General features: G+C 34.6%; 1 protein-coding gene across 2 annotated transcripts; it reads left to right on the top strand.

Moving 5' to 3' along the window:
- Positions 1–9,925: 9,925 nt before the first annotated feature.
- LOC107951334 (probable boron transporter 2) lies at positions 9,926–15,778 on the top strand. 2 transcript variants are annotated; one of them, XM_016886340.2, is made up of 12 exons: positions 9,926–11,458; positions 11,617–11,699; positions 11,783–11,975; positions 12,067–12,205; positions 12,426–12,591; positions 12,784–12,950; positions 13,077–13,250; positions 13,376–13,471; positions 13,833–13,970; positions 14,051–14,370; positions 14,685–14,955; positions 15,204–15,778. In XM_016886340.2, exons 1-12 carry the CDS (start codon positions 11,355–11,357, stop codon positions 15,498–15,500), a joined length of 2,148 nt encoding a protein of 715 aa, XP_016741829.1. In that variant the 5' UTR covers positions 9,926–11,354; the 3' UTR covers positions 15,501–15,778. The 2 variants fall into 2 exon arrangements, with proteins under 2 accessions (XP_016741829.1, XP_016741830.1); XM_016886341.2 differs by having other exon boundaries at positions 10,016–11,458; positions 11,822–11,975.
- The last annotated feature ends 11,311 nt before the right edge of the window (positions 15,779–27,089 follow it).

Below are 27,089 nucleotides of genomic sequence, written 5' to 3'. Positions count from 1 at the left end.
AAGCTCCAATTTTGGTGCAACCCGAATCAGGTAAAGAGTTTGTCATTTATAGTGACGCATCCCTACTTGGGTTGGGTTGCGTATTGATGCAAGAAGGTCGAGTCGTGGCCTATGCGTCGAGACAATTGAAGCCACACGAGAGGAATTATCCGACCCATGATCTCGAACTAGCTGCCATCGTATTTGCTTTAAAAATATGGCGACATTATCTGTTTGGTGAGAAGTGCCATGTATTTTCGGACCATAAAAGTCTCAAATATTTGATGACTCAACGAGACTTGAATCTGCGACAAAGACGTTGGCTTGAGTTGTTGAAAGATTACGAGCTTGTCATTGATTACCACCCGGGAAAGGCTAACGTGGTTGCGGACGCCTTAAGCCGGAAGTCATTGTTTGCTTTACGAGCGATGAACGTGCATTTGTCTGTTCTACCAGATAATGTGTTAGTAGCTGAATTAAAAGCTAAACCATTATTGACTCACCAAATTCGTGAAGCTCAGAAAGTCGATGATGAATTGGTTGCAAAACGGGCTAAGTGTTTTCCGAACGAGGGATCAGAGTTTCAAATTGATGACGATGATTGTTTGAGGTTCAGAAATCGTTTGTGTGTTCCAAGGAATTCGGAACTCATTTCGATGATTCTGAACGAAGCCCATTGTAGCCGAATGTCAATTCACCCGAGGAGTACGAAAATGTACAACGATTTGAAACGTCAATTTTGGTGGCATGGTATGAAACGGGACATCTCCGACTTTGTTTCGAGATGTTTAATATGTCAACAAGTGAAAGCGGAACATCAAGTGCCTTCAGGATTACTCCAGCCGATCATGATACCCGAGTGGAAATGGGATCGAGTCACAATGGACTTTGTGTCCGGACTGCCCTTGTCAGCAAGTAAGAAGGATGCGATATGGGTTGTTGTTGATAGACTGACTAAGTCGGCTCATTTCATCCCCGTACGTACGGATTTTTCATTGGATAAACTAGCTGAATTGTACGTTTATCAAATTGTGAGATTACACGGGGTACCTGTTTCTATCGTGTCGGATAGAGATCCGAGATTCACCTCACGATTTTGGAAGAAATTGCAAGAAGCTCTGGGTACCAAGCTGCATTTTAGCACTGCTTTTCACCCCCAAACCGATGGTCAATCCGAGCGGATAATTCAGATACTTGAGGTTATGTTGAGATGTTGCATCCTCGAGTTCAGTAGTTCATGGGAACGGTACTTACCTTTGATTGAATTCGCTTACAACAATAGTTTTCAATCAAGTATTAAGATGGCACCTTACGAGGCTTTGTACGGTCGTAAATGCCGTACACCATTGTTTTGGACCGAGCTCGGTGAAAGTAAAATTTTCGGAGTTGATTTGATTAAAGATGCTGAACAGAAAGTAAAGGTAATCCGTGAAAGTCTGAAGGTAGCCACGGATCGTCAGAAGTCGTACGCAGATTTGAAACGAAAAGACATCGAGTATCAGGTGGGAGACAAAGTGTTCCTTAAGGTTTCACCTTGGAAAAAGATACTCAGGTTCGGCCGTAAGGGCAAGTTGAGCCCAAGATTCATTGGGCCGTACGAAATCTCCGAACGAGTTGGTCCGGTTGCGTATAGATTGATTTTGCCCCCGGAGCTTGAAAAGATTCATGACGTCTTTCATGTTTCGATGCTTCGACGCTATCGATCTGATCCATCGCATATAATTAGCCCATCAGAGGTTGAAATTCAAGTCGATATGAGCTATGAAGAAGAACCAATGCGTATCCTAGCTCGTGAAGTGAAGGAGTTGCGAAACAAAAGAGTTCCGCTAGTAAAGGTGTTATGGCACAAACACGGGATCGAGGAAGCTACTTGGGAGACCGAGAGCTCGATGAAAGAACGATACCCAAACCTATTTACCGGTAAGATTTTTGGGGACGAAAATTTCTTAAGTGGGGGAGAGTTGTGACAGCCCAAAACTGACCCTAGTCGGGAAGTGGTTTCGGGACTGCTAAACCGAGTCACCAAAATGTTTGAATGTGATATTATTGTCTAAAATATGTGATTATGAATGTGTAGAAAATTTCAAGCTTCGATTTAGTCAATTGCATGTGAATTTAGTCCATAGGACTTATGTGAGAAAGTTGTAAAAAAATGTGATAGGGTAATTTATAAGGACCAATTTAAGCAAGGAGTGAAAATATTGACTTTGCATGTCAAATACCCCTTTTTTTATACATAGTGGCCGGCCATGATGGAGCTTATATTAGACTATGTGGTAAAGTTCCATGAAGTGGACATTAGTTTAAGTAAAAGAAAAGAAACGATAAAAGAAATATTAAGGATACTAAAAGAAAAAAAAAGAAGAAGGAGAGAGGTTATCACCTTGTTCATCTTGGCCGGTTGTAGAGAGGAAGAGAGGAGGATAGCATTCGGTCATTTGAAACCTAAGGAAGGTTAGTCTTTTGTTTGGTTTTTGATAATTTTCACATTTTTGATATCATTGCTTTGTGTTCTTTAAACCCCATGGTTCAATTTTGTGAATTGATGATGATTTTGTGTTTTGCCATTGATGAGTGCTTGAGCTTTTTGATAGTTGTTGATGAAAAATGAAAGATATGTTAAAGATTAATATGTTTTGTGTTGAAGTTTTTGGTGATTTTGAGTAGTTAGGGCTAAATTACAAAAATAAATTTTTGAAGGACTCAAAGGTGGAATAAATGAAATGTATGGACTTATATGGGTACTAGGAAGATTCGGCCCTTAAGGAGTGTGACCAAATTTTGTGTATTTGGTGTTTTGTGGAATAAGGACTAAATTGTGAAAGTGCGAAATATTAGGGGTAAAAATGTAATTTACCCATTTATGCGTTATTAGACTAAATTGAATGAAAATATGTTAAAACAAGATTTATTTGAATATGTTAAGATCAAGAAACCAAGAAATTGGATTTAGATCGGGGAAAATCGAAAGTAGTTGAGTAGCCGATCAATTAGTCGACGACATCCGAAGAAAGTTATAAGCAATTAGATATTAAAATTTCGGAATAGATGTTAGTTATATATGCTGAAATGGAAATATGGTAAATGTATATATAGCTGAATATGATATGGGTGAATTATATGTTAAATTAAGGCTTGGTAAGCTAGCTATTAAGGTGAAATGCTAATGTTAGTATTTGATTTGGTAATAATCTGTTTGGGGACAGCAGCAGTAAGGTGATTTTGGAAAATCGCCATAAATTGTAGGAGTTGAATTAGAAGCTGAGTGAATTATGTCATTAAAGCTTGAAGAGTCTATTTTCTTACAAAAGAAACTATAAAAACAAAAGAGTTACCGATCTTGAGATATTTGAAGTATTGTGGGGCTGAGTCATAATGACTGCTGGATTCCCTGTTCTGTTTTTAGAAAATCATTATAAATTGTACAAAAATGATTATAAGATAAAATTTATATGCTTAGACTCCTTAATGAGTCTAGTTTCTAATGAGATCAAATACAACACATTTTGAATTCTGTAAAGTGAGAAATTGGATTCGTAGTGAAGAGTGGTCAGAATAGTCAAACAGTGAAACAGGGGAAACTTTAAGAAAAATCTGGTATTGATTGGCCAAGCCTAAAATTCTGAAAATTTTATGGATGGAAGATATACGAGTCTATATTCAGGGAAAATTAACGGCAAGTGATTTGGAGTTTAGTAGCTCCAGTTATAAATAATTTAGTAACTACTGCTCAGGAAAACAGCTCGTAGTGAATATGTGATTTTGTTGTAAACATTAATGAAAGTTTGCCAATGAATTATTTATTGATTATTATAAAGCTTACTATAATCTATGTGTGTGAAAGTCGGATCAATATATATATTATTCTGAAAGTAATACTTGAATAGTCGATTAATGACTATTTTAAATTTTGTTGAACTTAAGCTCAAGAGCAAAGGGGAACTAGATCCGATAAAGGGAAGGAAAAAGTAATTGAATAGCCGTTGAAGTCGTTCGACGACATTTGAGGTAAGTCTTCGAGTAATGACCCTACTTGAATTATATTGAAATGAATAGTCATACTATGACGGATAGTCGAATGTGCTTAGAGATTATGTTATAAAGCCAATTGAAATTATGCTCTTTGTGTGTGGCTACCGAGCCGAAATTTGAAAGGTTTAATAAATGTTTTGTGTTTGAGCCTTAGTAACGAAGAAATGATATGGATGTGTTATGATTATTGATATATGTGTGCATGAGCATTGGAATATATCCGGGCTAAGACCCGAAGGCAATTATGCGAGTTGATATATCCGGGCTAAGACCCGAAGGCAATTATGCGAGTTGATATATCCGGGCTAAGACCCGAAGGCAATTATGCGAGATGATATATCCGGGCTAAGACCCGAAGGCAATTATGCAAGTTGATATGTCCGGGTTAAGACCCGAAGGCAAATGTGTTTGCGGCTGTATTCGGTTAAATACCGAAGAAACTTGGGTTTGAATGTGAGCGTTTTGTGCTGTAACTAATTCAATAAATATGCTCAACCAACCCGAATGATAAGGTATGTTTGCATGTGCATTGGAAAAGTCGATTCGTTTTAAATAGTATTCGTGCGATCGGCTAACGAATTTTCGGCTTTTAGAAAGGTTGATACCTTGTGTATATATGTTGATGAAGTGTGAAGTAAGTATGATTATGAGAATGTGTGTTAATAAAGTGACTTAGTTAGCTATGTGAATGTAATACTGTAGTCAAAGCCGATTTCATTACTTGAGACTTACTAAGCTTAAAATGCTTACCCGGTTGCTTTGGCTCTCTGTTTTATAGATTTTGTTCGTTAGCTATCGGATTCGGGATCAGCGAAGTCGAAGTCATCTACACTATCAAGCTCTTTTGGTACTCTTTTAGTTGAACTCTGGATATGGCATGTATAGGACTACCCCCTGTTGTATAAGTTCTTTTGTGATGTATGTGTGTAAAGCCATGCGAAAATGGCTTGTAGAAGTGGAGTATGGCATTAGACCATTTGTGTTTATGTATGTATATATGGTTTCACGATGTGACTATGGTTTGAAATGGAAGTGTTGGGCTAATGATCAGCCATTGGAATGGCTAAATATGATCACATGTGGACCTATGTATGGCAAAACCCTAGTTGGTCCATGGTAACCACAAAATAGGTAAAGTTACCTTGAAAACAGATGCTGACAGCAACAGTGGTGTAGATTTGAAAAATCACAAAAATTCGTAGGAGTGGAATTAAATAGTGAATAAATTATGTAATCGAACCTTGATGAACCTAATTTCATATGGAAGTAACGAAACAATCATATGAACAGTACAGTAAGAGATATTCGGGTTCTTGTGGAACGGGGCCAGAACAGTTTCTGGATTCCCTGTTCCGCCTTTGGAAATTCACTATAAATTGACCAGAGATAATTAGGGGTCATACCATATATGCATGGATTCCTCTCTGAGTCTAGTTTCCATAGAAACAAACAGCATCAGTATTGGAGCCCTGTACAAGGAGATATCCAAGTCGTAATGCGCAAAGGTCAGGGTAGTCGATCCCTGTAACATGGGAGACTTTGACTAATAAACTGTACTAATTGGCCCAACCAAAAATTCTAGAAAAAATACATAGGTGGGGACATGAGTCTAGTTTCAGGGAAAAATCACAAAACTGATTTTCGAGTTGTGAAACTCAAGATATGATTTTTGAAGCGACTAGTACTCAGACTGGGCAGTGTCTGGAAAAATTTTTAAAAGTCTGTCAACACCTCGTATTCGACTCCGGTGACGGTCTCGGGTTCGGGGTGTTACATTGCCATCACCAATGGACCAGATAATTTTTTGGAGTAACAAAGGCCAAATTTTTTTAAGTGATTCCAAATAAAAAAGCATTCACTTCGAGAGATATCATCCGAAACAACCTCAGATACCTTGTATTTGGAATAGAGAACTCTAACCCATAAATCTTGCTTATTTGTAAAGAGATTAAAACCCAACTTGAGCATGAAAGAGTCATTTTGTTCTTAAGGCATCATAACCCAAGACTTCCATTAGACAAAGGTTTGTAACAATCCCCTCAATTCACCAAAGACATCTTCTTATTGGAATCTGAACTCCCCCAAACAAAACCCGTAGCAATTTTTTAAATTTCTATGCAAATACCATATAAAAAACATATTATCATTCCTTCCATAGAAAGCATCTTCATAGCTTCTAGAAAGTAGTTAGGTATCGACAATAGTACAGACAGAACTAAAGTAACTCTTCCTGCCACAGAAAGCATATTAGCATTCCAGTTATCTAATTTACGCCTAACTTTATCCAAAACAAATTTGAAGGTATTCTTTGTGACTCACTTGTGAAACAATGGCAGCCCCAAATATGTCTCCAAATCATCTGAATGATGAAACCCAAGAATACTACAAATATCAGTGACATTGTTAACATTGGTATTTTTTGAAAAATATACAGTAGTTTTCTACCCATTAACTCCATGTCCTGAAGATGCTCCAAAAGTATTAAGAGCATTCTTGATTCTGTGCACCTAATCAACCTTATCTTTAACGAATAATGATAAATCATCCGTGAAGAAAAGGTGTGGGTGGCCCATCCTTACATAAAACGATTGGTTTCCAGGACTTATTTGTAACTTTCCTGTGAATTAACTGGCCTAATCTCTCCATATATAGTACAAAGATGTACGAAGATAATGGGAAACCTTGCCTAATACCCCTCTTAGGAACAAAATCATTCAAAAGCCTTTCGTTCCACACAATCTGTATGGAAACCGGCGAAATACATTCCATGATGACATTAACCAAAGTTGAAGGAAAACCAACATCAACTAAGGTATCTTAAATAAAATCCCAATGAATTTTATCATATGCTTTCTCTAAATCCACTTTTATAGCCATCCAGGATTTCTTTCTTTTTTTGGTTCGCATTGTGTGTACAATCTCTTGGGCGATAATAATGTTGTTTTTGATTTGCCTCTCTACCACAAAACTCACTTGATTTTGAGTAGTACGGAAAGGGAATATTGGCTTGAAATGGTTGGCGATAACTTTATAAAAATCTTGTACAAAACATTGCAGAGGCTTATTGGGTGATAACAGGACAAAAAATTAGGACTCTTAATCTTCTGTATAAGAACCAAAAGCATCTTGTTAATAGAGGAATTGAGAGGTTTACCGAAAAAAACATCACAAACCCAAGAACAAACATCCAATCTAATCGTATCCCATTGGCTTTAATAAAAAGAGCATGAAGACCATCCGGGTCAGGAGCTTTTAGGGGCCCGTGCTAAACAATGCATTCTGAACTTCCTCATCAGTGATCTTAGGGCTAAAGAATTTAAAGTGCTAGAATCAAGTTTCAAGAAAAGACCACCATAGGGAACAAGTCACAGGATAGATCATCCAAAGAGTAAAGAGAGGAGAAAAAACGAATCGTTTCATCATGAAGAATCTCATTATCATAGCACCAACTATCCCCAATTTTCAAAGCAAAAATTTTATTAGAATTTCGCCTTATAAGGGATTTATTTTAAAGAACTTTGTATTACGATCCCCAAAATAAATTCAGTCCAATCTTATTTTTTGCTTCCAAAGTAATTCTTCCTCATCAAATATTCCATCCATAACTCACTTTCAAGATTCAAAATATAGTTGCACCATCTACGATCTAAAGCAGCCTAAACCTTACCAATACGATTAGCAATCGACTGTTTCCTTCTAATGATGTGCCCATAAACCTCAGTATTCCATCTTTTAAGATCAGTAGTAAGAGAAGTAAGATTAGCGTAAATTTTAGATCCATTTCTCCAATTATCATACACAAACTGAGCAAAATCTGGATGAGATATCCAATAAGCTAGAAAGTGAAAAGGTCTAGGTTGAAATACTTGACTAGGAGAACTCATGGATAATAAAATGGTCTGTGATCAGATTTAAGTCGAGGAAGATGGAAAACTGTTATATCATATTAAAGCCGACACCACTTACTATTTCTAATTGCCCAGTCAAGTCTTTCAAAAATTGCCCCTCTTTTCCAAATAAATTAGGGACCTTTAAAGTCAAGATCCCTCAAGTCATTGCTATGAACAAATTTTTGGAATAACTGACGTTTAGAGAAAATTAGTCGACCCCTTCTCTTTTCATCTGGGGAAAACACCGAATTGAAATCCCCCAACAAAAACAAAGGTTCGTTAATGGAATAAACAACTTGATCCAAGCGATCCCATAAAGCCTTACATTTCTATTTGTCTAGATAACCATAAACAAAAGTCACTAGAAAATTTCTGGATCCCAACTTCTTCCTCAAAATACAATGAATAAATTGTGCATAATTTAGGAGAACCTGGATTTGGACATTATTTTTCCAACAAATCCATAAATCCCCTGTAAAACCTCGAGCTTTGATTTTATGGGAACAATCTAAACCAATTCTTATTATAATTTCGTTCGCCTTCAAACCACTAACTCGAGTCTCAAGGAATGTCATAACATCAACCTAAAAATTAGCAAAGGATTGATTGTGGTCATTTTGGGTGAAATCAACCTAAAAATCAAAAATCAAACCACTAACTCGAGTCTCAAGGAATGCCATAACATCAACCTAAAAATCAGCAAAGGATTGATTGTGGTCATTTTGGTCACCCAAAAAATATTTTTTTAAAGTATTGATTGTGGTAAAAGAAAATAAGGATTAAAGTGAAAAAACGACAGAAACTAAAATAATATCAAAAAATTGTCAAATTGTACTTGTTTATCCCATTCTCGAAAGTTCTAAATTTCTTTTTTCTTTTAATAATGAAATTTTAAAATTTAAAACATAAAAACAAATTGAATAAATTGTTGAACATTTTTTATCCATTGATATGTCAACCAATTTGTTATTATAAAAAATTGCTAGTATCTTTTCCTTTTCTAGATTAGCATGGAAGATCCAAGATTATGTAATCAAAAGAAAATTTAAGTTTTGTAGACACTATCTTAATTTTAATATCATTATAACAATTAGGTTGACATTATCAATAGATAATTTTTTTAATAATTTATTCATTTTGAAATTTAAATTTTTAATATTAAAAAAAATGTTAGAATTTTTGGGAATGAGATAATCAAGTACAGTTTGACAATTTTTGTGTATTATTTTAATCTCTACCGCTTTTTCACTTTAATCCTTGATTTTTTACCCCAATCAATACTTTTAAAAAATATTTTTTTCAATAATCAAAATGAGAGAAACCTAAAAATTGGGTGGCCAAAATGAAAGTGTAAACATGATGTGACATGTACAGTTACCCGTCGTTAGAGATTCAATACTTGGGTGACTAAATTGAAGCATTCTAAAAGTTGAGTGACCAAATTGCAAGAATTTCATTTTGGGTGACCAAAATGGAAACACCTTAAAAGTTGGGTGACCAACTAGGTAATTTACCCTATATTTTTAATTACCCTTCTACAATAAGGATAATGTTAATGTCAACTGAACTAAGAGGATATATTAATATATTGCCTATTATGGACTCCCAAACCCAACATTTATATTCAAATAATAACACCTGCAAAACAACTCAACCCTTAATTAAGATGATAAACGTACTTTAGTGTGCTCGAACTAACGACCTCCTAAATTGACAATAATATTGATGTCAATCGAGTTAAGAGTTCTAATAATTTTTTTTTAATATCTCAAAACACATCCTAAGGTTTTTAGAGTATAAAAACATATAAACTTAACTTTTAATCGAAAAAATTAAGAAAATAATTATTGAAAAGATATAAAGCAGGCATGAAATTAGGTTTGAACATAGGTAATGAATGTTGATTTTGTAAAACAACCGTTAAATGTAAGGACAAGCACTTGCTCAACTTTAGGACTAGATTCCAAAAATGTCATCACCATGCTTAAGTTATCAATTCAGAAGATAAGCCTCAGCCGCATTTATGATTTGCCTATTTTCGGTTACGTTTGCATTTTCTCAAATCACAACTTTTGCCTCCCAAAACTTACATTAAGCTTTATTAAATTATGAATTCCAGTTTTGTCAGCAACCGTTAGCCCACACTACCTTTCGCCCTCTTTATTTTTCATTGCTGAAAAGAAATGTTTTTTTTTTTATGCTTACTCACCGCACACTATCTCGTTTAACGCCAAAAATCTTCTTGTTCATTGCCTGAATTTGTTTCCCAAAATCTTCATCTCAATCTCTGGTTTTCCACTTTCCTCTCCTTTCCATTGCCTACTTCTGCCTTTACTTGTCTTCTTAGCTTCTCCTCCTTTTATTCACATATATTTCTCTACCCCTTCTCCTTCCCTTTACTCCTCTTAAGCTTTCTCACTGCAACCTGTTACTCTCATTCTTCTCCTCGTCTGTTTCTTTTTTTGTTACTGTTTTTGCGTTCTTCCTTGAGAAAAGGGTCTCTTTCTTATAATGTAATCTTGATCAAATTGTCTTTTTTTGCTTCCTTTCTCTGTTTGATTAATGCTCATTTCTTGCTTTAAACTTGTTCTGGTATGTTTTCAGTTATGGATTCTCGTTAATATTGCTCCACTGCCATTTTTTTTTATCTTAAAGGTTTCTTCTTGGATTTTTATCAACGCCCATTTGCTTTAGATTGTTTTAAACGATCTGAAATGGAGTTTAGGATGATGGGTTTTCGTTAATTTTCTGGTATTTTGCTTTTAAACTCTTTAAAACTTTTAACTTATGTGAGATTCCTGTTTGGCTTTTTTAGCATGTAAGATTGTAGCATGTAATTTGTCAAAGATCTAACTGCCTTTGTGCCTGTTGGTTTAATTTTGGCGGGATTTAGTTGATATCAAGAAAGCTTCTGTTTTGTAAAAAAAAAAAAAAGAGGTAAATAAAGAAGGATTATGGATCTAAGTTTGGTTGAATTTGATCATTAATTTCGATCTGAAGAGTTAACTAAGACCTTTATTAAATTCACTTATGGAATTTGCTCGCTAGCACTTAGCTCCCTTGACTTTTTTTGCAGACAAACTGAATTTCAGGTGTTTTGATTCGTATCTAATTTGATTCTTTTCATAGGAATATATCTAAATCATTCTTTACACATTCATTGAAATGTAAGTTTATTTTATTCTGAATATTTAGTTACTGCCCTTATCAAGGGTCAATTTACACATAGGAAAAATGATAAACTCCCATCATTTTTCTCCTACAATGACCAGCCAAATGTTATCTGTATACCCATAATTTCACCAACTTAATTATCTTACCTTATGCAACTTTAGTTTCCGTACTGGCCTCTCGAGTCCTTCAATCTTTTTCAGTGTGTTGTGTCTTGTATTCTGTCTTTCATTGAGTTCTGTCAACTGAGAAAGTGAAAGAAAAAGTCAACATTGAGGTACCATGGAAGAAACTTTTGTTCCATTCCGTGGAATCAAGAATGATCTGAAAGGAAGGCTTTTATGCTACAAGCAAGACTGGACTGGTGGCTTAAGTGCAGGTATCAGGTTTGTAACATCCATTGCCCAGCTCCACTTATGCAAAGGATACAATGAGCTCAACGAAGAATTATCTGAAGCTTGTGAACATCATTATTAAAAAGGCTACTATCATTTCAAAGTAATGCTTTTTAAAGATATAACATATTTAGTTTTCGATTGTTTAGGATTCTTGCTCCAACGACATATATATTCTTTGCTTCGGCAATTCCAGTTATATCCTTCGGAGAGCAGTTGGAAAGAAATACAGGTGGGGACTAGACAGTTATACATGTATAACATGTTCTGCTATGTTTGTCATGATTTCTCAGTGATACTTTCTTGTTACTTTAGATGGAAGTTTGACTGCAGTACAAACTCTTGCATCGACAGCACTTTGTGGAATCATTCATTCACTTGTTGGAGGACAGCCCTTGCTCATACTTGGAGTTGCAGAGCCAACAGTATTGATGTATACGTTTATGTTCAACTTTGCAAAGGACCGAAAAGATTTGGGGCATAAACTCTTCTTAGCCTGGACTGGATGGTATTTCTTTGATTCCAGCATACTTGAGTACTGAACCAGATAGGTTGTCTGATGGCACTGTGCTTTTTTCTTTACTTTGATGGACTATCAGGGTTTGTGTCTGGACGGCACTTTTGCTTTTCATATTGGCAATTTTAGGGGCATGTTCTATAATAAATCGTTTTACACGTGTTGCCGGTGAATTATTTGGTCTACTAATTGCGATGCTTTTCATGCAGCAAGCTATTCGGGTGAGTACCCTTATATAGTTAACATTATTAAATGAAAAATGAAATGATCTATTCTTATGATCAGGATAACTGAAATTTTTATGTATAGGCTTTTAAGTGTCACTTACTTTTTTCTACTGTTATTTTGTTTTTTTTTTAAATTAAAATGTACTGATACTTTTCTCATACATTCCCTCCCAAGAATTTGCTAAATTTGAACATAATGAATTGAATTCTACAGGGAATTGTGGAGGAGTTTGGCATTCCTCACAGAGAAAATCCTGAGCAAACAGCATTGCAGGCTTCTTGGCGATTTGGGAATGGAATGTTTGCACTGGTTCTGTCCTTTGGGCTCCTCCTTACTGCACTAAAGAGCCGTAAAGCAAGATCCTGGCGCTATGGAACAGGTATTGCAGTGTATTTCCGATTTATTAGAGGCTGTTACATTCGTTTTTTCCACTTTAGTTCCGTAAACCAATTACTGTCTAGATCTTGCTTTCATCATCAGGTTATCTCTTTGTTCAGTTCCCTGGTTAGAGAAAGCTCATACTTTTGTCTTCCTTACTTATTTCACTGACTTATGTATCTTACTTTGATAGGCTGGCTTCGAGGTTTTGTAGCAGATTATGGGGTGCCACTTATGGTGCTTTTGTGGACTGCTGTTTCCTACATACCCGTTAATGATGTTCCAAGAGGTATTCCAAGACGTCTTTTCAGTCCAAACCCATGGTCTCCCGGTGCATATTCTAATTGGACTGTTATCAAGGTGAATCCTTTTTTGGTTTTCAAATCTTTAGCATCAGTTTACTGCATTCCCTTCGTGGGAGCTAATTTTTGTTGAATTTCCTTCAAAACCTGCCAAGAGACTCATTTCTTTTTTGTGAGTTTGCAGGAAATGGTGAATGTGCCCCCTCTTTACATAGTTGGGGCATTTATTCCAGCAACCATGATTGCTGTCCTTTACTATTTTGACCACAGTGTAGCATCTCAACTTGCTCAACAGAAAGAGTTCAATCTGAAAAAGCCACCTTCATACCATTATGACCTTCTTCTTTTGGGTTTTCTGGTGCGCCATTATCATGCTTAATTTTTTTTTTAATGATGAACCTATTACATAACAAATGTTGTTCTTTTCTTCAGAAAGCTTTTATTTTTATTTTTTTGTCTTAACTCTAAATATGATTTGACCAGGTTATATTATGCGGTCTTATTGGCATTCCACCATCTAATGGTGTTATTCCACAGTCCCCTATGCATACAAAAAGTTTAGCAACTCTTAAACATCAGGTATAGATGGTTTGCGAGTTGACAATATACAAATGTATTATGTGTCAAGCTCAAACATAATTTAACTGAAATTTCTATCATTCTGTTGTGGTTACAAGAATTGGCCACCCAACTCTTCTTTGTCTTTCCTTGTTCATTGTATTGTTTTGTTAACATTTCACAAAGTAATTTCTAAAATTAGATTTGTCTCCTGAGGGTAAGACACACAAGCTCGAACAATTTTCTTACATATTGGGAGCAAAATTTCCAGTTTCCTATGATATTTTGTTGTCTTCTAACTATATTTCTGATTATTAATGCAGACAGTTCTGCTTTCATATGTGAATCATTGTGATTGGTTCTTTTGTTTTATTGGTAACAGCTTTTGCATAATAAGCTTGTATCAACTGCCCGGAAAAGTATTAGTAAAAATTCAAGCCTGAGTCAACTATATCAAAGCATGCAAGAGGCATACAATGAGATGCAGACTCCACTTGTCTATCAGCTTCCATCCACTCTGGTAGATTAATTTGTATTCATAATTTTGATTTGCACCATCTATTATGGTCCCCTGCCGCCCTTACCTTTTAGTTAAAATAGGGACTGAAAGAACTGAAAGAATCCACTGTCCAACTGGCTTCAAGTACTGGTAACATTGATGCACCTGTTGACGAGACCATTTTTGACGTTGCTAAGGAAATCGATGAGCTTTTACCTGTAGAAGTCAAAGAACAACGTTTCAGTAACTTGCTTCAGGCATTGATGGTTGGTGGGTGTGTTGCTGCTATGCCTCTACTTAAGAAGATCCCCACTTCTGTTCTTTGGGGTTATTTTGCTTTCATGGCCATCGAAAGCTTGCCAGGAAATCAATTTTGGGAGAGAATATTGCTGCTTTTCACTGCTCCAGGTCGGCGATACAAGTATGTTTCTGTTTCTTCCCCCCTTTTAACTTCCTTTTTCTTTTGAGTACTAGCTGTTGTAGTCGTTATGTAGCCAAAGTTAGCACGTGCTCCTCTTCCTAGTACAGGGCTCTTGTATGCAGACAGTTGTATTCTAATGCTCATTTCGCATCATAGCTTGTCATAAAAACTGTCTTGTATGTAGACAGTCATTTCTCACATCAAGTAATGCTCATACAAGATGAATAATCTGAATAGTTCTGCTCTAATACTATGACTTGCTTTTATTCTTTGAAGATTAGATATCTGAATTCCTGCATGATCTGTTGTGTCAGGGTGTTGGAGGATTCTCATGCAACCTTTGTTGAGATTGTACCTTTCAAAACTATCGCCACCTTTACCTTGTTCCAGACAGTTTACTTGCTAGTATGCTTTGGCATAACATGGATCCCAATAGCTGGGGTCCTTTTCCCACTTTTGATCATGCTTCTTGTGCCAGTGCGCCAATATTTGCTCCCCAAGTTTTTCAAAGGTGCCCATCTTCAGGACCTTGATGCCGCAGAATATGAGGAAGCTCCAGCCATTGCCTACAACATGACATTTGAAGTATGCTTTCTAAACCTCACTTTAGCTCATCACGGATTTGTTCGTAGCTCAGGCTGCTATTAGTGTTTGATTCACTTTGTCCTCTATAGCCATAACTGGATTCAAAACTGCATTTGGCAACTGTATCTGCAACTGTATACACTGTTGCCAATATTTGAATGGCATAAAGAGAGCATATTTTCATTTTATGGATCATATTGCTCTCTTAGATCTTTCCTGATACATCATGATGTTTGTATACTGGACAGGACCAAGAAAGGCAGGCAACAGCTACTAATAGCGATGGTTTAGAAATTCTAGATGAAATTATGACAAGAAGCCGTGGAGAAATCCGGCGTACACAGAGTCCTAAAGTATCAAGTACAACTCCATCTTCAGTAGGGGACATAAAACCTTCTTACAGCCCAGGGGTCTTGCAAAATGCCTATAGTCCGCGGATTAGTCAACTGAGGGGAAAGACTGAAAAGGGACTTGAATTAAAGCAAACTCCCAGTCCTGGGCCATCTACACTTGGACAAAGTAGTCGTGCTTCATCATCAATCTAAAAGAAAAATAATAATAAGTCCTCTTTTTTAATGTCTATTTAGTGGTGTGGTTTGATAAGTTTAAATGTCAGTGCAACTCGAGAGGTCTTTTGTTTCAGTGTGTTTTCCTGTTCTGTCTAACAATAGGGTGATTGACACTTCTTTTACTTTATTATTTTACCCTTTACTACCGAAGCATGGAATAACAGCAAATATGCCAATTGTTTACAAACTAATAAAAAAAACCTCATGTACGGTAAATTTATATAAAATTAAAGCTAAGGTTTTAAAGTGTGTAATCATGTCACTTTTTTTTTTTAAGTTTTATTTGTTTTTACCATATTTTGTTGTGCAAAAGAGTTATTAAGGAATAAACTCTCATGATATAATAAAATCCAATGAATGAGTGGCTGTGTGGCTGTGTTTTTCACAGACAAAAACAGTCCACTAAATATTGAGTAGAGCATAGTAAGAGTTTCATATTTTATAAAGAATTTCTATAGTATTTTTTTGTAGAACAATATTTGAATATTAAATGATGATTGAGAAAAGGGAAATTCTTCCAAAGCAATCCAAGTATTATAATTTTTGATTATTTATAAAACTTTTGTTGGTTTACAAGTATTAGATCATTGTATATATTTTAAAAATGTTACAACAGAAAAAATATGAATCCTCAAAACCAAAACCCGTACCTCTCACATTTCTGGTCTGCAGTAGATAGAAAGCAGAACAGTTTCCTCCCTCTGTGTGCTTATATCCTTTAATCGATATTTTCTTAGGTACAAAGTTTTACCATAAAAGTAGTCCTCACAAAGCGTAGCGCACTGATAAATGCACACTTCAAATCTGTCAGGCTTCAAATTATAGCTATCTGATGCTGAGTGGGAATCTCTTTAGTCAGCAAAGGGCGTATATGCTTTAGCTTTATTTTCTTCTACCTTAATGTTTACATTCTTACAGATAAAAAATAGTGCAGGCAATTTTGGTACCATAGTCGTCAGGCATCACATGATACTATAATGAAAATAGTTTCACGTCGCTTTTTTTAGTTTTATTATTTATTTATTATTATTGAGATTTTTTGGTAGAAAAAAGAATGCCCTTTATAACATAAAACCAAGTTCAAAATCCTACATAATACAACGCCAAACAGGAGGTCCCATGCCTCAGCTAAAACAGTCGACAAATAGCTTCATGGGGCTGGTTACAAAATGACCTGCTCTCGAGATTAGCCAAAGCATCAACACTCCGATTTCCTTCTCTAAAAACATGTTTGACTCTAGTATTCGGGATAATAGTCCAAAGCATCCTGCAATCATCAATAAGAGAAGCCAACAAAGAGTTAACAGTTGATAAATTAGATAGGAAATTAATAATTGCAGTTGCATCAACTTCAATCCCGAAGTACGATAGATTTAAGTCCACTGCTAATGTAAGTCAGTTCCTAAGCGTCCACAGTTCCACTTCGATGTTGTTCGCCTTGGGGATGAACCTGTAGCAACCCTTAACCCAGATATAGTCATGATCCCTAATTAAGGCACCCGCCCCTGCTTTCCCTGGATTCCCAATGGCAGAGCCATCAGTGTTCAATTTCTTCCATCCGATGCTCGGCGGCTACCACTTGACTGCTATAGAGGAAGGCGGGTAACGAATATGAATAGAAGAATTGATGGCTAAAAATTCACAAGCCTTGGCCACCACCTTATATCTAAATTCTCCTTATCCTGATCTTCTACTAAAAACCAAAGATTTTCTACTAAGCCAAAGTTCCCATAAAGTGAATGAGAAAACAAGATACCATGGGAGTTTAGGACTGGCAATCCAATGTTTCGACAAAAGATTAGCGGACAACCATTCCATCTAATCACCGCTAGCAGATGGCAAGTAAGTGTTATGGTCATGAAGCAATGCCCACCAACTTCTAACAATGTCACAATCCCCTAACACATGGGATAAAGTTTCAGGGCTATTATTGCAAAAATGGCATATGTTAAGAACATTTAGTCCCCTTCGGTTCAAGAAATTAGTGGTAGGTAGAATATTGCTAGCACATTTCCAGAGGAAACACTTGATCTTTGGTGGGATTTTTAGCTTTCCGAAGTGCTCACCACTTCCCTTAATTCTCAAACGGTTGTGTTCTCACGTTACGGGTTGTCACCTCATACGCATTAGAAATGGAGAAACTATCATCATGAGTATGTTTCCAGCAAATCCCATCTCGAGGGTTCTCGTTAAAAGAAACAGGAACAGTCATCACGGCTTCCAGATTTTCACTGGGGAGTTGTAAAGAAAAGTGGTTAGTACCATGTCTCTCTACACGGTTATAAGCTATATATTTTGTTTAGCATTGCTTGTTAAAAGCGTTTTTGGGGTGTCAAAAGCACTTTTGAAGCTAGAAGCAATATAAAATAAATAACTTTTAGTGTGCTTTGGAAAAATGTTTTTCAACCAAGAGGTAAAAGTAATTTTTTTTAACTTTATTTATATGGTATATGTAATTATTTTCTTAATAAATTTTATTTTATATATAATATTATATATTTAAGTTTTTATTGATCATATTTTATTATTTAAAATATAGTTTATATATTCGAATTAAGTTTTATGAATAATTAATATTAATTGCTTAAAAAATATTTAAAATTTATATTTCATATATTAAAATATTAACAATAAATTATAATAATTTATTTTTTATATTCTTACTAAAATTTCATAATATTAACTAATTTGAACATTATTTAAATGCATATTTATTATTTTATAACACAATGTCTAAAATGGACATTTTATTTATCAAAAGCACTTTTTGACAGCAATACTAAACACTTAAATCTTAAACCAAAATTTTCAAAAGTACTTCTCAAAATCACTTTTCCACAACACTTTTTAAAAGCACTTCTTCCAAGACCCTCCACAGAAGAACTTGGAAGATATTTGGAGAGAAGAACTTTGACCCATAACTTATTCGGTTCATGCAAAATTCGCCAAACTAATTTCATGATATGAAATTGATTCCTAGATCTCAAGACTTGGATTCCAAGGCCACCATTTTCTTTGGGTTGGGTTAGCTTCTTCCAAGACCCTCCTCAGAAGAAATTACAATTTATACGGTCAAGCCTCTCAAGCATACTGATGGGTAATGATCTACACCACATGTAATAAATTGGGATGGTTGTCATAGTAGCTTGGATAAGCACAAGCTTCCCAACTGGTGAAAGTAAGTTCGCTTTCTAAGAACTAAGTTTGCCCCATACCTTGTTAATGATAAATTCATAGTCTTTCTTGGTGGTTCTTGATAAGAGAATATAGAACCCCAAATAATGTCCCAAATTAAGGGTCTTATTCATTTTGAAGGTATTAAGGGTTTTGGATTTCCTTAGCCCTTCAACTTGAAGAGAGAAGAAGATCTAAGATTTCAGGGAATTAATGCTCTATCCGAATTGCACCATGAAATTTTCAAGAATGGATTTGATAGTTGCAACATATTTTTTGTCCACTCTAGAAAATAAGATGACATCATCAAAAAAAATATGGGACAACGTCGATGTAACATACCAAAATACCTGATCAAACATGTGGCACTATTCCGATAGTTGATATAGTAAATTTTTAAAAAAAATTGGAATACAAATTATTTTAAGAAATCATTATGAAAATAAAGAGATTTTAGATATGAAAATTTATGAAGATAATTTTAAAACTGAAAACGTGAGGAAATGACCAAATCATAAACTTTAAAAAGTTTGAGGATTAAAATGAAAATTTGACCAAAATTGGAAAAGTGAGTTATTTGTGATGAATTTCCATAATTATAAGTTGGAATATGTATTGTTGTGATTAAAATCACTTTTATGATTCAATTGGAAAGATTGAAAAGTGTAGGGACTAAATTGTAAAATTTTTATTTCTGACCAAAACGAGGGTAAAAACATAATTCTTGTCATTAAAGGATTCTTATTAAATATTATAAGTCAACTATGAGATTTGGGATTGACAATTTCCTATTATTGAAAAGAAATTGTACAAAGAGTGAAAATGGGTAAAATGATATTTTTTCCATAAAAGGTTCATTTGGTTATTTCTCAAGTATTTTATTATTAAAATATTATTTAGATGACATATTTGACAATTAAAATTTTTATGGACCATTTCGATCTTGTTATAAGGAAAATGGATTTAATTGGTGATTTGGACTTGAAATATGATATGTGGGTTTGAGGGGTCCATTTGTGTGATTTTTAAATGAGAGAAAGAATAGAGAAATCAGCCCCCATTAGCCTCGCCCAAGCTGTTGCCAACCAGCACCTTTCTCCATGGGGTTCTCTTCATTTTTCTTCAATTTCCATGCTTCTTTTTTCGAGGTTTTTTAATAATTTCAAAATCCAACCTTGAGTTTTGTTGAAATCACTTATAAATCAACCTTTTTGTCGGGATTCTACCATCATTTTTATCATTTTCAGCTTAGGGTTTATGTGAATTTAGCGAGAGAATTTAAAGTTAGAGAATGAAAGCTTCAATAAGGTAATTAATGGCAACTTCCACATCTCCTAGCTTATTGATTGAATTTAGTTACTTTGAAAAAGCTTAGAAAATTTATATGTTTATTTTGAATTATATTTTTGTGTATGGTAAATAAGGAAATGATGAGAAAATGAGTTTCCAAGCTTAGTTGGGGAATGGTTCAAGTTCATGGAAGCATAGTTTTGTGTTGTAGACCATCCAAGAGGTAAGTACCCTTAGACACTCTTAATTTTTCCTACGTTATAATGTTTAAGAAAACAATACAAATTATGTAATAATTATGAAATTCATATTGAGATAAGTAAGTATAAGATCCATGGGTTAATCATGTAAGAACAAGTAAATAGTATGTTGTGGTAAAAATACTTAATTATGATATATCATGTTAACTACTATTGTTTCATGAAAATTTTGGATGGCCATAAGAAAATTAATAAATAAAACATGTAAAGAACAAAATTGAATCGAAAGAGAAAATATATTAGAATAATCTTGATTTTGATGTCGAGTAGAGCATAGAGTAATGAATTTCTCGATTGGAATAATCAACTATCATCGCTTGCAAAGAAGAATTAAATTGAAATACTTCAATAATATAAAAAAAAACTCTTGGATTGAAACCGATTCCAAGATGAAAAACAAAGAGTTTATGAAAATTGAAAGAAAACTTAATCTAATCCTACTCCTAAACTACTAGGGTTTTTGAGTGCTTCTAAGATGACTTAGTTACATCAAACCCCTAAGGTTTTGTTTATAGGAGTGTTGGCAGCCCGAATTAGGTCTTTAACACGTCCTAGGTCTTCGTATAAAGTCGATTGTGCGGACGAAAGTAGCCCTAGAAGACTTGGGCAGCACGTCGACCTATGTCGCACAATACAAGGTCTATGGCACGACATGACATGTGATTCAAGCCTTGTATGGTTCATTTCATGCTTTAACAGCTCGAGAAGCTTGTGCATCACTCGTCCCTTGTTCCCACATCTATTAGGCTTATAATTCATCATCCTGCACATTCAATTCAACATATTAGCCTTACTTAAGGCCAGTGTCGGCCTAATGGGTCACAACACTCACAAATTGTGTTAAAAACACTTATTTGTACTAATATTTACTTCTAACTACTAAATACCAAAATATAATATTAAATACTAAATTGCCTAGTGTAACACTCGGTTATCTTTATTGACCCGAAATTTAAGAATAGTTAGGATTAAATTGAAATGATTAGTAAATTTTTAGACTCCACCGGAGATTCAAAAATTTTAGTGGCCAAATTTAGTTGGATCCCAATTCTAGTTCGGTTAGGATGAAACTAGCTGCTTTTATAGTGGGAGACAAATTGATTAAAGATGGAGGGTTGAGATGGTCGGTGAAGACCGTGATTAATGAGTATAAATATAGGTGTGTGTGGAGACAACTTTTTCAATTCTGTTTATAAATATTATTCTTTTCATAGCATCATCTTCTTAAGCTGCTCTGAAGAATAAAAAGATGTAGCTGAAGGAAGCTCTGCATGTCGAAACAGCCGTGAGAATTAAAGTTTGATAGTGGATAAATTTAGGAATTGATAAGCTTCTTTACCTTTCTGTAATTGTGGATTGAAGAAATGGGTGAAGTAGTAACTCTTAAAAGCTCCTACATAATTATTGATTTTTGGTTTTTAGGGGTTGAACATCTTTAGTTTAACCAATAAATGGTTGTCATGCTTAACTACCAGAACAAAGAAGGCTTTGGCATTTGGACAAAGCTAAGCTGGCAAGGATAGGAAAGCAATGTGAGTTTCTGTATACCACTTTTTGAGTGAACTTAGATGTTGTGCTTCTAGACCTAAATACCTTCTTGTTTGTTACATAGTGTGCCTAGAAATTTGATTGTGAATTTGTAAGAATGATCATTTTTTATCTATGGATCCTTCTCGATGCTTGAATGTTTTGCATACTGTGTGTGGATAGATAGTGTCTTAAAGTGTGTTGAAATGCATGATTTCCATGTTTATAATGGCAGAGTATTGAGGGGAAATTATTGACAAGTTAGAAAAAAGTTAGGAATTGGGAAATGAGATTTTTGTTTATCGCCATACGATGTTGCTGGGTGCAAACCGTGATGTGCAAAGTTTTCGGGCTTTGAGAAGGAGGCATTGTGGTGTTTGAGCATCAATGTTAGAAATGGAAAAATGGAGAAATAGATGGATAAATAGAGAAATGAAATTCCGTTAAGATACCGCCATACGGGATTGCTGGGTGCAAACCCTGATGTGTGAAGCTCCAGGCCTTGCGGAAGGGACACTTTAGTGTTCGAGCATCAAGGCTAATTAAGAAATGGAATTGTAACAACTCTTTTTCCAGTGGTTAAGAAACAGTGGTTTTCGGGATCCCAAATCTAACGAGAGAGTCCTTAAATATTATTATTTAATATTTACGAGTCAAATATAATATTATAGTAAATTTTGAAATGATAATTTTAGTTAATTGAATTATTAGTTAAATACAAGTGGTTTTAGAAAATGAGGCAGCGGGATCTCGTTTCAATAAATCGAGCTATAAATATTTTTATTAAATATTTACGGAGTGATTATATAGGTGTATTAAAATTTGGTTAAGAAATTTTAACGTATAGATAGTTAATTAAAGAGTAAGGACTAAATCATAAAAGAGTGTAAAATTTAATTATTATTAGTGTTTTAGTGCCAATTGGATATTTAAATAATTTAGGATAGTTTATTATGGCAATTAAACCATTTTCATATGTAGTAGATGGTAGGTGGATGAAAAACTGATTAAAAAACAAAATTAAAATATGAAATAACGGAAAACTTGTAATTAATGTAAAATTAAATAAAAGAAATTGTAAAGAATTGTGTTGTCTTCTCCATTTTTCTTTTGTGTTGGCTGAACCACCATTGAAAGACTTGGGGAAGCTTTGGATTAAATTCAAGCTTGCATGTAAATGTTTCTTGGTTAATTTTTCATGAATTTTTATGTTTTTTAGATCGTTACAATTAGGTCTAGCTAAATCGTACCTCCGTTTTCAAAATTGTTAAATGTTTTAGAATGTACCATGGATGAGTTTGAGGTGTTCGTGAAAGAATTTGATAGATAATGAAGCTTGGTTGTTAAATAGGACTATTTTGTAAAGTAGTTTTTGTTGATTTTAATGTTTAAGGACTAAATTATTGGAATGGTAAAATCTCAAGGCTTTATTATGAAATTATAGAGTTTAGAGGGTTGTATGGAGGCCTTTGATAATTTTCTAGCTAGGATTTTGTAATAATATGGTTAAATTGTATGTTTTCGATTTAAGGATTAAATTGAATTAAATGAAAAAAATTGGAGCAATTGTGTAAATTTGTAAATAAGAAGCCATAGGTATTAAATTGAACAATATATGTGAAATTAGGGATAATAATTGAAATTATATTATATTATAGATCAAGAACAAGTTGACAACCGTGGAAAAATAAAGATTTCGAAATAGTCCCCAGACTTTTGTCATTACTGCAATTTAGCCCTGGTAAGTTCGTGGTCCTTGAACTCAAACTTTACTTATTTACCTTAATTAAATTAATTATTACTTTGATTTCTAATCATATTTACATATAATTGATTAGTAGTTAAATGAAGACTTATAGAGTTATAGATATGAATATGGAATAGATCAAAGGATTAATCATAGTCATTATGCAATGGTTGAATTATGAAATGAAGAATTGTAGAATTATGTAATCAGATATGTATTTGTCGATTTTATCGACTAATGCTAGGCACATAGAAACATTGAAATGTTGGTATATCCAACTAGTGTTGGGCACATATTTGATATCGTCAGTTCATCTGACTAGCGTTGGGAGCAAAACATTGTCGGTTTACCTGACCAATGCCGGACACACCTATTTTTGATTTATTCGACTAGCATTGGGCATAAAACATTGTTACCGTTTATCCATCTGGCACCGGGTGCCAATAAGAAGTTGATCCATAATGATGATATATAATCGATCCATTAAAGAAGGTTCGTAAATGAGGGATATCATGAAATATGTATGGAATTTTCATGATGAACCTTATGGTAAACTATGTGGTAATAAACATTACATGTTATGGATTCTGAAATTATGGTTGTGAAGTGTATGTGTAGTTCTTGGTGCTTAATAGAATTTATTCAATGATTGATCATTACTTTGTGTGCAAGTTAGATATCTATCTTTGATTGTCGACTTAGCATCCAGTGATAATCCCGAGTTCAATGTTGGTGATGTTCTCTTTTATGTTTGCCATGTACCTAGGATGTCAATGTTATAAGAAATGGTATTTTGATGTATAGTTGTTCTTAATGAAGTTACTATGTAAACTTTTCAATTATGTTTTGGCCTAATGCAAATGCTTGTATGTATATGTTTTGGGTGATTATAGGTATGTTTTATGAGTTTGGCACTTTTGGATGTGTATGTTATAAGTTATATAGTTTGGATTGAAGTATGGTATGATGTGGTAATTGAGATTGATGATTATTGATGTTTGAATGTATGCTATGTGTATTTGGTGAAGGATTTTGCATATTATTACATGTATGGAATGTGGTGTCAATGAGGACACATTGGTTTGTCATTTAGGTTGCTATATTTTAGTATGTTTTGACTTGTTTTGAGGTACATTTGGTGATATTTTAAGGTTGATTAGGGGTTTGGATTGATGGTCAAGTAAAGTGTAAAGTTTACCTTATTTTTGAAGCAAATTGAGGTACACATGGCCTAGGGCACAAGCTGCCACACGGCTGTGTATCACACACGGTCTATCCAAACGGTCGTGTGTCTTATGGTCTTCAAGTGCAGGTTTCACACGGTTTGGCACACACACACACCGCAACACAGTCGTGTGTCCTAAAATAAATTGTCACATGGCTTGAGACACGACCGTGTGACCCAACATTGAATGCACTTACGGGCAGGCACACGACCCGTGACATGATCGTGTGACCTTAATTCGAATATGCACATGGTCTGGGCTGTGTCATACAACTTGGCCACACGATCGTGTGACCCCTGTTTCTAGAATTGTAAACTTTTTCCTAATTTTTTTGAATTGATCCCAATTTGTTTCAAAACTATTTTTATGGCCCTGTAGACTTGATTTAAGGCTCGTATGCATATTTTGAATATAAATTGATTTTATTTGATTAATTGTTATTATACTTGAATGTTTGTTTGTAAGCTATGTAAATGTTTAATATTTATTGTAATACTCTATAACTTTGATCCGGCGACAGAAACGGGTTAGGGGTGTTACATATTCTGTTAGGTAGACCATTTTTAGCAATATTGAGGTCCACCATTGACCTAGAACACAATGAGTTAATTATGAAAATCAATGGTGAGGCTAAAATTTTCAAATGTGGTCACCAACAGAATGAGGGAATTAGGGAACAATTAGGAAAAAAATGCTTTGAAATAGATGTAAAAATCCCTAATTACCTTGAGCTAGAAAATGTATTTTCTATGATAAGTGTAGGTCAAAAGAGCATATTTAAGGAGCGGGATAAACGAAGCAAGGTGAAGTGGCATGATGGATGCTGGACCAATATGGACAGAAAAACAACCAAAAGCACATCCATGTACAAGCTAACGGAGTTGATGAATGAATTCAATAACAATACTTGATACTTTTAGACTGAGATAAATTTTTGTAAATTTTTGTATTTTAATAGCCTCATAAGTAGTTTAAGATTTAATTTTGTTTAAACTATTTAAGAATTTAATTTGAACACTTTGAAATTTGAGAAGAGGGGCCGAAACAAAGCCAATGTCGCAACACAGAACCTCCATGTCACGACACTAGTCACATATTCAAAAAAATCGAGCAATTCATCTCGATATAGCGACACAACACATCTCTGTCGCGACAAAGAAGTCAGTATACCTCAAATTTAGAAATTTTAAGGTCTGTCACGGCATCGAACCCCAATGTTGCAAAAACAATATCTTGCCAGGGGTGTCGTGGTATGGAACCCTATGTTGTGACATTGCTACAACTTTCTGTAGGGTTGACCCAACCCATTGCGCAACCCGCTAGGTTTAACTCTTATTTTACCTAGCCTTTAACATAAAAACACCAAAATTTAATCTCAAAACACTTCCAACTTGTTTCTAAATCCCTCCTAACTCTAAACTCTCTTTAAACCCCCCAAAACCAACCACTTTTAAAACCCCTCTTCTCCGTTTTATGTTGCTGTAAAATTTTCTTTTGTTTCACTTCTCGTAACAAAATTTTACGAGGAATCCTGAGCAATCAATCAAGGTTAAGGGTTCCAATTTTGTTTTTACTGTTCCATTGCATATTTCTTGATTTCAATTAGTTATTCTAGCCATAATTATATTGAAAATGCCTCCTAAAAGGTCTAGAAAAACTAATATACAAGAGACACCGGTGGTCTCGAATCCTTCTAAATTTTTAAATGCAAATATGGAAAAAAATTTCTTTGAACTTTAAGGAATAACATTTATACAAAAGAGGGGATTTAAGCCATCAATGTTATTGTGCAAGGAAATTTGATCCTTAGTTCGGTACCATAGGTGGGAACACTTTTGCGTAACGCCAAAAGAAAATGCAGTTATCCCAATTATTCAAGAATTTTATGTTGCATTAAGGGATCAAGAGGCTAGAAGACCTTATAAGGCCATTTGGGAAACCGTAACGATAAGAGGTAAGTAGGTACGCGTTACTCCTCGGGAAATTTGTGAGTTTTACAATGTTCCATACTATGAAAATAATTTTCTTGATAATACAGATTTAGACACTTCTAGAGGCATAAATATGGATGACATTGTAAAATACTTAACTGAAGGGAGGGGTGCATGAAACCACCGATTGGATACCAAATTACCAACCAATTTTAATCAAGCAATCATGTTTCCTATAGCTAAGATGTGGATGCAATTTCTTTGCATTAGAATTATGCCTGCTATGAATGTTTCTAACATAAACATTTTTCGAGTTATTTTTTTGTATGTGATTTTGTAAAGAAAACATATATGTGCCAGAAGATGAATTTATCGTAGTATGAAGCGATTGTATAAGCTACCAGAAGGTT

Source organism: Gossypium hirsutum, chromosome D02, assembly GCF_007990345.1.
Source record: "Gossypium hirsutum isolate 1008001.06 chromosome D02, Gossypium_hirsutum_v2.1, whole genome shotgun sequence".
Lineage (NCBI taxonomy): Eukaryota > Viridiplantae > Streptophyta > Magnoliopsida > Malvales > Malvaceae > Gossypium > Gossypium hirsutum.
The sequence above is the reverse complement of the archived record's forward strand: the minus strand, read 5'-3'. Positions and strand labels throughout refer to the sequence as shown.

Bases quoted from the DNA above. Each gene is read 5' to 3' on its own strand.
- LOC107951334 (XM_016886340.2), top strand. From the start codon at position 11,355: ATGGAAGAAACTTTTGTTCCATTCCGTGGAATCAAGAATGATCTGAAA. The intron at 12,592-12,783 runs GTATTGCAGTGT...TTACTTTGATAG, and splicing joins ATCCTGGCGCTATGGAACAG to GCTGGCTTCGAGGTTTTGTA. The intron at 12,951-13,076 runs GTGAATCCTTTT...GTGAGTTTGCAG, and splicing joins CTAATTGGACTGTTATCAAG to GAAATGGTGAATGTGCCCCC.